The 13,659-nt window shown below is 37.6% G+C and overlaps 1 protein-coding gene across 1 annotated transcript in view; it reads right to left on the minus strand.

The window, feature by feature from the left end:
* HCN1 (hyperpolarization activated cyclic nucleotide gated potassium channel 1) overlaps positions 1-13,659 on the minus strand; it is a 202,374-nt gene that overhangs the window by 70,877 nt on the left and 117,838 nt on the right. The window contains exon 4 of the mRNA XM_021381011.1: positions 4,440-4,658. Coding sequence (XP_021236686.1) covers positions 4,440-4,658 — 219 coding nt within the window. The remainder of the gene's footprint in view (positions 1-4,439; positions 4,659-13,659) is intronic.

Here is a 13,659-nt window from a genome sequence, read left to right on the forward strand (position 1 = left end):
AAAAGCATATTAATAAAGGGTTAGAAAGAGATGTCATTTGGGATATCTGAGGTCAGTGTCAAGCCTAGAAATTGTTCATCTCTGTGATAATGATTTAAAATTTCTCTTAAGACAAAGGCAGTAGCCACTGTACGGAGACAGTGGTATTTTTTTTTATTTCCTATGTTATTTGTATCGTTGAATTCCATACATTTTATGGCTCTTTACTACTTGCAACTGCTAAAATCACTTTATCTGTTTTGTTCTGCCTTTTTATTTATTTTTTATTGTTTCTGAAATCGTCTGTGTTTGACTTACAAATAGATAAAAATCAGAATGTGAAAATGTGAAATGGGTCAGAATGTGAAATCAGAGTGTGAAATGAAAATGGATGAAAATATGAAAAAAGCATAATAAAAAAGAATATGATAGTTGATAGCTGTCATTTTATCAAGCCAATTCCAAAATTTTTATGAACATGAGACATAGCGTATGCTACTATAAATCGTACTTCTATCAGCTTGTTGTGACTTTGTATATGGATAGTTTATGCCCACAAACAGACTGAGGAAATATTAACCAGTCTTCAATCATGATTATTCAATGTTATCCAGAGCACTAGGTGAACATTTTCCTATTAAAAACTACCAGTGTCTACAAGAACAGATATTTTATTAATGGTCTTCACCTCCTTGGCAAATGACTGCTTAATTGGCCACTTTGTTTTACAATAGCTGGTTAAAAATGCTCCATATATTTCTAGTTGTTTCAAATAAATTTTGCCTTAGCAAAGACAAACATCTTTGAGATATGGTGCTTTCCAATATTTTACAAAACAGGAAACTTAAAATATGATTTCTATTTACTACTGCATGCATCCCTAATGTAAGACTACCTGTTCATAAGGTAGAATGAAGGTAGGCTCTGGTTGAGCCTACCTGGCTTGGACAGGTCTTCCTCCTCTGTCAGATCTTGGATCTTCACTCACTGAAATTGAGTTCTGATTTATGTATTTGAGATATCTTTTCTTTGATAATAGTTCCATTCTCTTCAGCAGAACACTCTGAAGTGTACCTCAATCCTATCTTTTTTGCAGTAATTCTTGGTATATGATTTTATTGTCCACCTTCTCTAATCAGCAGCTAATAATCACTGTTAATTTCCACTGAAAAATTATGTAGTTGGCTCATTGCAGTAAACATGTGGGAGCAATGTTTGCTTTCTTACCATACCTTGATATCTCTCAGCATGCAGTGCTTGGCAACCAGTCAAATTCTTAGCAGGTGCTGTTTGATGATGTTTGACATATTTGGCTTAATGAAAACTCTCTCTTGTCTTTCTGTGTTTTTTTCTTCCATTTTGAATTGTACCGGTTCTAGTTTTGAATGCCCTGAGCTTTGGAAGGATCTAGAGGAGGAAGACATGCTGGTCTCAGCAAATCCATCACCTCCTTGTAATGGAAGAAGGATCAGAAGTCTCCTTCAATTATTTGGATCAAATGTCATTTTAGGAGAAAAAAAAGTCAAAAAATGAAAAAAATCAGGATATTTTTCTTCATCTCTGGTATCATTCTATGTTGCCTAGCAATTCATGTTAATTTCATTTTTTTCTGTATCTTTTAGAAGAAACAATGGAGCCAAGTAATAAAGAATCCTATGTACGCAAAACTTAAAAAAGATTATTTTACCATTTAAATAAATCCCTGTCTTGATTTTTCCAATTTTTGAATTCCAAGAGAAAGAAAAAGCAATGCATTAGGCAAAAATAGCTATTGCAGTATATATATTAAAAGTCTGAAACTTGTGGATGAAGATTTAATTTACCTTTTCCTCAAGTCTCCAATAAGCGAAATATAAGCTATATTATTTTAGAAAAAATGCTGACAAAATAGCACAAACTGGTATTTGAAATACCCATTTATCTGGCTTACAGAGTAAAGAAAAATATACAATATTCTTTAGCAGCTAGCAGTAATGTTTTTATAATTCTTAGGCTATAAAATTTATTTCAGAATGTATAGTATTAAGCTATAATAAAGCAGTGGACAAGAATATACACACATGTCAGTACAGTTGTTAGAGCTGATTATATACACATGATTTCAGGGCCTCAGAAATCAGCAGAAATGCTCTTTAATTAAGACATCTTTTAACCTGTAATAAGGAAGACAGAGAAACATTTTCTAAAGCATAGAAACATGCACTTTCTGCATCATTTTTTTCATTCCTGATTGTCAATGCTATGTTAAGCTCTTGCTTCTGATGTCAAGTAACAAAAAAATAGAAAAAAGGAATAATGAAATTGTTCAGAACTTCAGGAAGTGAAAAATGCTAGACATTTCTGTGGCAAAGTTTAACAAAGACTGCAGACTGTGTTTTAATTTGTGGACAATATTGATGGTAGGTAGACAGTTGGACTAGATGATCTTAGAGGTCTTTTCCAACCTTAATGAATCTATGATTTTATGATTCTATGATTAATTTACACAAAATATGCAAGCATTTTACTTAGCATCATTTAAAATATATTAATATTTTTGCATATATTCTGTATTTTCTGTAGCTCAAGACACTGTGATGTCATGCAGCAGCCAGGAAAGTCTGAGGATAATGGTTAAGAGGTTTCACTGAATGGTGATTTTTCTGCTGGTTTCCTACACCTGCGTATGTGTATGTGTGTGTATATATATTGTCCAATCTCTAAAGAAACTATAGTTATACTAAGTCTGGGATTTACTTTTTTATGCCTTCTTTTTATGGCTAATGTTAAGATATTCATGTCCCACAGCATCCTTTAAATGTCCTGTTTTGATAAAATTACTTCCCTTCCAGTGGGCAGAACAGACATTGTTGACTCACCCCAACAAGACGGTGTTGGTTAAGTCACTTACCAGTATGAACCCCATGGCTTTGAATTGGAAAGGATTAAGGAGTAAATTTTTAGAGGCTTTAATGATCACTCATCCTCTCCTAAACCATTCATCCTCACTTATATTTCAAGGCAACATTGTGTGGGCTTTCTTGCTTGCAAACTTCTGTTATAAATAATTCTGAACTAATGTGTCAGCCACCAGCCAATTTTTCTATTACTGGACTGTTACCACATCTCTTACTTCTGACTCTCTCTGATGTTTTTATTCTGTTGTCTTGTTGGAACTAGAGCTTAACAAAACTGAGTGTAAACTCTTCTACCATACACTCACTTACTTTTGCTTGCCTTCCTGTAAAACAAATGCCCTATTTCTTTCTACTTACATGTCATTTTTGTAATCTTCCTTATTCTTGCCCAGCAAAGTCAGGCCATTCCTTTTCATCTTCAGCACATACCGGGGTCACCCTCTCCTCTACTCATTCTCTGCCAAGTTTTTCCTCCTGGCTTGTATTACTTTACACCAGGGTTTCTGCTTAGTTTGCCTTTCTGGACTTTCTTATGGTTATATGCCAAATAATACTGCTCAGGACATGATTCTTACTTGCTGATTTGAACTCTCTGATTTCACTACTTTGCTTAGTTGACCTCTCTCCTGGGATGACCTCTCCAGATCCCCACTTACTTTAATATCCTATTTTGGTTCCTTTTAAACATCTCAATAACTCTGTACATCTTTCCTGTCCGTTGCTGCGGTTCATTCTGCTCCTTTCTTCCTTACGCCACCATTCTTAGCCTCGTCATCTGGTTTCAAAGCATCACTTTGAATCTGCCTTTTATTGCACAACTGACAGTTGTGCATATTTGTGTTTTCTCCTGAAAGTTCCCACCCTGTATCCGCCCATTTACATCTTTAACTCTAATCATTCCTACAAGGAATCTAACAAGGAACTGAACAAATTTTTTCTTCCTTTTACATAAAGAATCTTTTTTTTCTTTCACTCTATTCTATCTATTTGCTGTCTTTTGGCTATCGTTCCTCTTGTCTTTGGAGACATCACGGTAGTGTAAACTATGACATTATAAAGCAAGGACCTATTTATAGCACTTCTCTGAGGTAGTTCCATTTTTGGAACTGCATTTGAAAGTACATTTATTGGGACTGGGCCTCATCAAAAGGTCATTATTTTCATGTGTTAAAGTCTATTCTCAAATTGCAGTCCAAAGGAATAACAATTAATTGTACAAACATGCCTAAGTTACCAACATCAAGGTTATCATTCAAGCTGCTTAGATCGAGTACCTACAGGGTGTAGCAGGGGGGTGTAAAGCGCTGCTATGGAGTTTAATGCAAGTTACACATCCAATATTTCAATCAATATATATGACACATATGCTCCCTTCAGAATGCAGTTCTTGCAAGAATGTGGTTAACTCACAGTGTGTCCTGAATTCCTTTGTGCTCCTTAATATTCACTACAGTATATGGATGCTACTAGATCATTTCAAGTAAACTTATAAGATCTTTTCCACATTTAAAGCGTATCATTAAACTACTTCAAATCTTAAGAAAGTACATTAATATGTGTTACCTTTTCTTGATATTGTCGCCGTGAAGAATCCAGAGATTGAATGAGGGCAGTGGCGTGACCAACAAACATGGCATAACAAGTAGCCCCCACAATCATACTCAACATGGTTATCCAGAGATCAGACATGCTGACAGGGGCGCGGGCTCCATAACCAATGCATAGCATATGGCTCATGGCCTTGAAGAGTGCATATGAGTATTGTTTCCCCCAGGAGTCATTCTGCAAGAAAAAAGACAGGTGACTGAGCCAGCAAGTAGCTGAAGTTAAAAACACATTTGTACCTGTACAGTGGGATCATAGACTACTGGCTCTGAAAAAGTGGTCTGGTAATATACCTTCTGTATGTGAGGAGATATTCCTTCTAAATTAATTGTTAGATCAAGTGTTAGAGATTGTGCCAGATTAGCACAGTAATATGAAATACCTCTGACTATTTAAAATACATGATTGTGTTCTTAAACCTGGGAGTTAACCTAATTACAAGGAGACTAAAGGTCAATTTTATTTAACAGTTACATGGCACAAAGATTAGAAAGAGCTGACCATGCAGACCTATCAAGAGCAAGAAGGTGGTACGCTGTTTTAGTATGCAGGAACATACTCTTATTGCCTAATTTCTTTTCTGAGTTCTCCATTTTAACACACAGCTACTTTTCATCTTGTTGAGAGTTTAATTTCTCAAGGAGAAAAGAAAACTTAATTTGTTGTAATGTCTTCTTGTGATTTAACCTGTCAGGCAACTAGGCACCATACAACCATTGCCTCACTCCCCCCAAAACGAGATGAGGGAGAGAAATGGAGGCAAAAGTCAACTCTTAGTTTGAGATAAAAACCATTTACTAAGAGAGAAATGGTAAGCATAAAGAAAAGCACAGTGACAACTACGAATATATCCACAGTGCAATTATTCACCACCTGCAGACCAACACACAGCAACAATACTACTGTTTTCCAACCGATGCTCTGCTAGCAACACAACATCTCACACTCATGGAACAATGCCCAGAAATCCCCAAGCAGCCGCCCCCACAGCTTTATGGCCTTTTGCATGATGTCATGTGCTCTTCACTGATTCAGGCCAGGTGTCCTGGCTCCACCTCATTCCCTGCTGCTGCATTATCATGGTGGCAGCATTTCCCTGTCCAGTGACCCAGCCTGGCCCAGATACTGCTCCCGTCATTCATCAGAAACAAAACATCAGTGTACCATTAACACTATCTCAGCTGAAACCATGACATGTATGTTTATCCTACTGTTCCATGATAAGACTACACTTTTGACGCAGTCTAGGACTCACACTGTTACTTTATGATATAGAAGCCATGGTACAATTAGAAAACTATGACCGAGTTACTATCAAAGAAATGTGGGGTGAATCACACAACTGGAATACTATGATTGAGTACTACAGGCGATTTGGAAGAGAGATGTAGGGCAAGAGGGGTGGGGGATTTGCCTTCTATGTTAAGAACTGCATGGATTGCAAAGAGCTGTCACAATCAGCCACAAACAGGTTGAGAGCTAGTGGGTTAAAATTAGGGGCTGGACTAATAAGGGACATCTGGTGGTCAGGATCTGCTACAGGCTGCCTGATCAAGAAGAGCTTGCTGAGCATCCTGTTGATGCTTCTTGCTTCAGCTATGAAAAGTATCATGATTACAGGCTCTCATCCAGATGGGGGATTTAAACAACTCAGATATCTGCTGGGAAAACAACATGGTGGGCCACAAGCAATCAATGACTCTCCTGGAGTCAGTCCATTGAGGATAACTTCCTGGTCCAGGTGTTAAACAAAATAACCAAAAGTGAGGCATTACTGGACCTTGTGCTCACCAATGCAAATGACCTTATTAAAGAGGTTAAGATTGGAGGCAGTCTGGGCTGTAAAGACTATGCCCTGGTTGAGTTTGTGATCTCAAGGAATGTGGGACGGGAAAAGAGCAGAGTGAAAACCTTGAACTTTAGAAGACCCGACTACCAGCTGTTAAAAAAACTGTTGGACAAGAACCCCTGAGAAACTGTCTTTAGGGTCAAAAGAAAGGAAATGAGCTGCCACCTCTGTAAGGATGTATACCTTTATGAGAGCGCAAGAGCACTCCAACTCCATATGTAAGAAATCAAGCAGGGGAGGAAGGAAACTGGGATGGCTGAAAAAGGATATGCCAATTAAACTGAGGGATAAGAAAGAAACTGACAGGACGTGGAAGCAGGGATATGTGGCCTGGGAAGAATACAGGGATGTCGTCTGGACATGCAGAGATGGAATCAGGAAAGCCAAGGTGCAGATGGAAATGAACTTGGCAAGGGATGTGAAAAATAATAAGAAAGGATTCGAAGGTACACTGGTCAGAAGAGAAAGGCCAAGGAGGGTGTATCCTCTCTGATAAGTGAGAAGGGAGAAAGACGCAGAGAAAGCTGAGGTACTCCACAAGTTCATTGCATCAGTCTCCATGGGCAGGCAAGCTTCTCACATCTCTCACATCCCCTGACCTCTAGGAGGGGGCTGGGAAAGCAAAATTCCTCCTCTATGTCTTTGCCTGAGAAGATCAAGGTACAGATCATCCTGGAAGATATGTTAAGCCACATGCAAGACAAGGAGGTGATCTGAGACAGCCAGCACAACTTCACCAAAGGCAGATCATGCCTGACTTATGTGGTGGCCTTCTATGAAGGGATGATAGCATCAGTGGACAAAGGAAGAAAAACTGATGTAATTTACCTAGACTTGTGCAAGGCCTTTGACATGGTCCCACTGGTGCTCTTCAACGTCTTTATCAATGATTTAGACCGGGGATCGAGTGCACCCTCAGCAACCTTGCAGATGACGCTAAGCTGAGTGGTGCATTTGATACAATAGAAAGAAGGGATGCCATACAAAGGGACCCATACAAGTTTGAAAATTACGCCCTCAAGAACTTAATGAAGTTCAAGAAGACCAAGTGCAAGCTGTTGCACTGGGGTTGGGGAAACCCCAGGTGTGGGTACAAACTGGGAGAAGAAATCATTGAGAGCAGCCAAATGGAGGACTTGAGGGTTCTGGTGGATGAAAAGCTGGATATGAGCCAAAAGTGTGCACCTGAAGCCTGGAAGGTGAACTGTATCCTGGGCTGCATAAAAATAGGGGTGGCGAGCAGGAAGAGGGAGGTGATTTCCCTGCTCTGCTCTGCCCCCCTGAGGCCCCATCTGGAGTACTTCATCCAGGTCTGGGGCCCTTGGCACAAGAAAGACATGAGGTGTAAGAGTGGATCCAGAGGAGGGTCATGAAGATGATTAGAGAGATGGTGCACTTCTTCTAAGAGGAAAGGCTGAGGAAGCTGGGCTTTTTCAGTCTGGCAAAGAGAAGGCTCAGGAGAGACCTCACTGCAGCCTTCCAGTACTTAAAGGGAGCTTAGAAATGGGAGAGTGATTGACTTTTTACATGGTTTGATATTGATATGATTTTAAACTAAAAGAGGGGAGATATAGTTAGATATTAGAAGGAAAGTTTTTGCTGAGAAGATGGTGAGGTACTGGAATGGGTTGCTTACAGAAACTGCAGATGCCCCATACTTGGAGCTGTTCAAGGTGAGGTTGAATGGGGTCTTGGGCAGCTTGATCTAGCAGGTGGCAACTCTGTCCATGGCAGAAGATTTGGAGCTAGACGATCTTTATGATCCCTTCCAATCCAAGCCATTCTATGATTCTATGATTCTGTGAAATATCTCAAGTGTGGGTGTCAGGTGCATGGGGCCAGGCACCTTTCGGTGGTACTGAGCAACAGGACAAGGGGCACAAACCAGAACACAGGAAGTTCTATATGTACATGAGAAAAAACTTCTTCACTTTGAGAGTGACAAAGCACTGGAATGAGCTGACCAAAAAGGCCGTAGAGACTCCTGTGGAGATTTTCAAAACCGTCCTGGACACATTCATGTGTAACATAATCTAGGAATCTGCTTTAGCAGGGGGCTTGGACTAGATGATCTCCAGAGATCCCCTTCAATCTCTAAGATTCTGTGATTCTGTGGTTTTGTGATGCAGTTGGCTTGGGCTGCAAGCTCACATTGGAAGATTATGTTCAATTTTTCATGAACCAACACTACCAAGTCTTTCTCCTTAGGGTTGCTCACAAGCTACTCATCACCCAACCAGCATTCATGTTTGGCATTGCCCCGATACAGGTGCAGCACCTTTCACTTGGTCTTGTTATACTTCATGATGTTTGCATGGGTCCTGCGCTTCTGATACATAGCCATCTCTACCAACACTCTCTTGGAGATGAGGACATGACAGTTCCCTCAGAGGCTTTGAAAACCTGTAGCTTTATATATGGATAGTCAAAAGGGCCATTCCAAGAGAACAGCAGACACTTTAAAATGCACCAAAAAGCCTAAAGAGTCCTGGTTTGATTGTTCTGTTTTCTTTGCCAAAGAAATGAATGAGAACACTTTTATAGCTGTTGATCATCCATTGTCCAGGAAAACAAACTGTGTTCAGAGGCATGCAGAGTACACAGTGTTTAACACAAGAAATGGAAAATAATTTCAGAAGGAAAAAAAAAAGTGTGGAAAGAGGAACTGGGATGACATTAATGAGATAAACTAGTTTTCTGGTATTTTATATAACATACAATACAAAAAATAATAATTCTGCAGACTTAAAAAAATCTCCAAATCAGTAGTAGTGCTTCTATATAAAATTTATTTGTGAAATACCAATATTTGCGTCTCACTGTTACGGATAAAAGCTTTGCTCAAATGCTCATTTTTTCTCAGAAAGGTTAGGCTTGCTCTCTTGCCATCTTAAATGCCAAGATTACTGACTGACCTTGCTTTTCATCTATTCAAATGCCTTGCTTAGACCCTTATCAGTAAAAAACAGGAAATAAGCTAATCATTCTTGGATTGCAGATAACAAACTTCATATTTATTTACTGATATGTTAGTTTTCAAATTAATAGTTCTTCCATATTTACATTCGTTTCACTTTTAAGTTAAAGATTTTCATATTTGTGAGCTGTGTCTGTATTTACAGGTGAAACTTCTGTGCTGTAAGTGTTGTTAAGGAATAAGTTTTCTGTGTCTGCACTAACAAAAAAGAATTACAGTAACATTTTTGGTAATTTTTGGTTTCACTGAATAATGAAGAAAACTGTTTTGTTTTGTGTCTTTAAAAAAACTCTCAGAAAATGAAAAAACTGAAGATGTTTTCCCTCAAACATTTCCAGTTTGAGATTCAAATAGCATCTGTGTCACTGCAGGTATTAAATCCAAGCTCTGTGACTCCCATGAAATCAACTCACACCCATTAAGGTACAATGTATTGTGAAGCTGGTATACATCTTCTTTGGGTGGAAATAATTAATAACCATAAAACAATTCCTTAGAAGTTACAGTTTTTGAGGAAAATAAAGTACTTGCTGGGAAAAAAAAGAGCTGTTCTTAAGACTACAGGTTACACTATCAAAGCTACACTACTCAAGAGGTATTAAGATCAGAACTTCAATTCTTGCAGGGATTCAGTCTGCAAGTGATCTTGCTCCTGTAAATGTACTTTTTAGCTATTACAAACATTAAATCAAAAAATGTTGATTTTAATGTTGTTTATGACTCTTTTCTATCATATCTTTGATCTGATAAATCTTAATTAAAGTTCTTTTATTGAAATTATATTTCTACATTGAAATCTTTTATTTAATCCTTAGGCTGGGAAGTTTCATTTCTTGACTGACATTCACTCCAAGTCTTTTAATTACAATTTTAAGTAAAATACCACTGTTTACAGTAAGAAGATGGAGGTGAGGAAAAGCAAGCAGCAAGTAGTACTTTATACCAAGTATGTAAAAGGGTTAGTGAAAAGTATATGAAATACTGCTTGGGAAGTAAGGTTCATGTGATGCAACAGCGTGCACTTGCAGCCCAGAAGGTAAACTGTATTCTGGGCTTTTAAACTTTTAAACTAAAGGAGGCAAGATTTAGATTAGATGTCAGGCGGAAGATTTTTACTGATAGAGTAGTGAGGTGCTGGCACAGGCTGCCCGGAGAGGTTATGGATGCCCCATCCCTGGAGGTGTTTAAGGCCAGGTTGGATGGGGCCCTGGGCAGCCTGATCAAGTGCTTGACCTGGCAGCTGGCAACCATGCCTGTGGCAGAGGGAATGGAACATAATGATCCTTGAGTTCTATTCCAGCTCAGGCCATTCTACGATTCTGCAGTTCTATGATTCTATGTTTTTTTCTTTAAGATGATGATGAAAAAATACCAATGTGGAAGGTGCAAATTTCAGTGCAGTTACATGTGTTATGCACTGATTTATCTTAGATATAGAAATCACTTAAAAAGAAAAATTAGTGGTAATGTCAAATCCTAAAAATAACATATGCAAATATCAATGTTAGTATATATATATATATATATAAAAAGAATAATAACTATTACAGTATTTTTCAATTTGTGTTGCATAACCTAAGGGTTTGGCAGAAGCAACTCCAACTTTGTTTCAATGAGAGAGGCTGGAATTTTCCACCATCCAATTCAGAATTGCTGTAAGAAAGTAAGAAGTGACCATTCCTCTGCTATTAGCCTGCATGTACTTTTATTAAGAAGCATTTTTGCACTTGCATTGCAAGGCAATTTTTACATAACACATTCACAGATAATATCTCTGAGTTAATAAAGCCCATCCCATGAACTAGACCAGTGTTTACAAATTCAGCCTTTCTTTAATTATAAAATATTTAAATTTTTATACATACATGTCAAATGTTTCCATAAATTGCAATATTTTTGCTCTAATGTATTGATTAAAAAAACACACCACTATATGAACTGAAAAAACTCTCCAACCAATCAGTAAAAAAGGGCATTTAATTTCTTAGTTGACAATGAGTTGATCAGTGGTTCCAGATTAGCAGTAATCGGTTTAAAATGTTTTAAATGAAACAACATTAAATTGGTAAAACTATTAAAAACTGTAATTGTGAGAAATACCAAAGATGTTTATCCAAGGATTGATTACATAATCTAGTTTGATGACATTAAGAAATCTTTGGATTTATGAAACCAGTTGTAACAGATCATTTGCAGTGGTTTTGTGTGAATATACATTAATTCAGTTTTTATCCTAAAGAACACATCCATCACTTGGCACTTCTGATTTTTAAAGGTCTGTTTCCATGCCACTTCCTGCACTACAGGGCACTCTTCTTTGTCTCATTATTTCACACAAACCTGCTACAAATATCTTTTTGTAATATGAACATCTCAGCTTATAACAAACAAATCACAGAAAGATTACTTGGGTTGAAAAGAAAAGCAAATTATTTTTTCTGAGGATTAAGAAAAAGTTTCTATTTTACGGGAATCTATGGAGGTTTCCATGAGGAAATTTAGTTGTCATCGGACAAATCAATTCCACTCCTACACTGTAGTCATTCCCTTAGGCACAGCTTATCTTCCCTCAACTATACACTTGAACTACATTATAAATTGATTTATAAATCAATCTTAACAAGCAGACTATTGCACAGATAATGCTGGTTTCCAAATTTTTGACTCAGTTCTATTTTCCTACCACATCATGGTCAGTGTGGGGTCACAGAAATGGTTCGCTCAGTTTACAAGGGCATGTTTTATAATTGTGAAGCAAAGATTGACTTAGGAATAAAGTGAAATGGTTTCTACAGTGATCTTTGACTCAGACTCCTAGTTCTCCTCCCAAAGCTACAGTAGGAGTAGGGAAGTAGCCTCTCCCTACAAGAGCTTGCCTTGCAGTCAACTGCACACATCCATGCAAAGCCATCATTGCATTTGAGTTCTCTTGAGGGCAAGTCAGATATAAACTAGAGAAGACAGATGTAAATATTGACAGGATATAAAAAGTCTGAGTCTATACTAGCAAGTTACAATGTGCTAGGAAGCATCTTGAAGCTCTGGAACTTTGATCACTGTTAGGAGCATCACTAGAATGGAGCCTTGTAGCATTCTCTCAAGTTGTATCAGGTCTACCTGGGAGCAGTTTGGGAAATGAACCACTTCTTCTAGGGCATCTTATGCTGAAACCCAAATAAGATTAATACTGTACAGTAAGTAGCTCCTGTCCTAGTTCCATGCCAGTGCTCAGCACTGGGCACCTTTTATTTACTAGTGTGGAGGTAGCTCGCAGGCTATAAAACCACTGGTTTTAGCATTATCACAGAAAGTAATTGTATAAAATGTATGTAAAGTAGGATGTGGCTTCGAAGGTTAAATATAGCATGAAGCATCCTTGCTAATGTGCCAGGACACAGTATCTTGCAGAACTGTCTCGTAGAAAAGCCCCCTAAAATCATAACCCTTAAAATGCTTATTTCTATATATTTATCTGTAAGCTGTTATTTCCAACAGCTTCTTAAATATTTCTTTAATTGAATAATTATTTAAAATATAATTTAACTAGACAAGGAGGTATGCTACGAATAGGCTATGCCTCCTTGTTTAGACACTTTTAATTAGTATTTCAAACAGAACTCGAGAAAACAACATGTGTTTCTTACCAAATACTGTGTCCTGTAATTCCAGTGGCAAAAAAATGTTAGACTGAACTTGCCAAAAAGCTTCATTGATTTCAAAAGTTTTCCATGCTCTGAATTTGGCATCTACACATCTTCAAATTCTGATTCTAATCTCTTATTTCAGAAAACAAGTTATGTCCATTTGCAGTAGTTTGCCTATGTCATCTACGTTATACGTGCATTACACAGACATCACACTAGAATTGGGCCCTTACATAACATTTATCCATCAGTATGTTACTGTATGGATATACAGCATGCATTGTTGTACATCAGTCAGTTGCATAATTTCCTCTGGCTTCCATAGTACCTTAGATTGATGGTATAGTTAAAATCTCAGACGGTCATTTATAGCAAAATAATATCACATCTTTTCAACTTTCAAATAAGTTCTTTTAATACCACAACAAATAGCCAAGGTAGTCAGTGGAAAAGTTGTGCAATGCCTACTTTTTTTTTTTCAAGACTCATGCAACGGTGAATGTACTATCATCCAAAATCTGTACCTACACAGCTTTTCCTGCTAAGAATCTCTTTTTTTCATAGGACTAGTCCACAAAGGGAAGGTGGGATCAGACTTGGAAGACTAAATATCCTACTGTTATTCTAAAAATCTCTAAAAGTGCCAGAAGAACCAGTATATTTTAGGAAGTTTGTATGTATATGTGATTTAAATGGAAAAAAAAACAA

The sequence above is a fragment of the Numida meleagris genome, chromosome Z (assembly GCF_002078875.1).
Source record: "Numida meleagris isolate 19003 breed g44 Domestic line chromosome Z, NumMel1.0, whole genome shotgun sequence".
NCBI classification, from domain to species: domain Eukaryota; kingdom Metazoa; phylum Chordata; class Aves; order Galliformes; family Numididae; genus Numida; species Numida meleagris.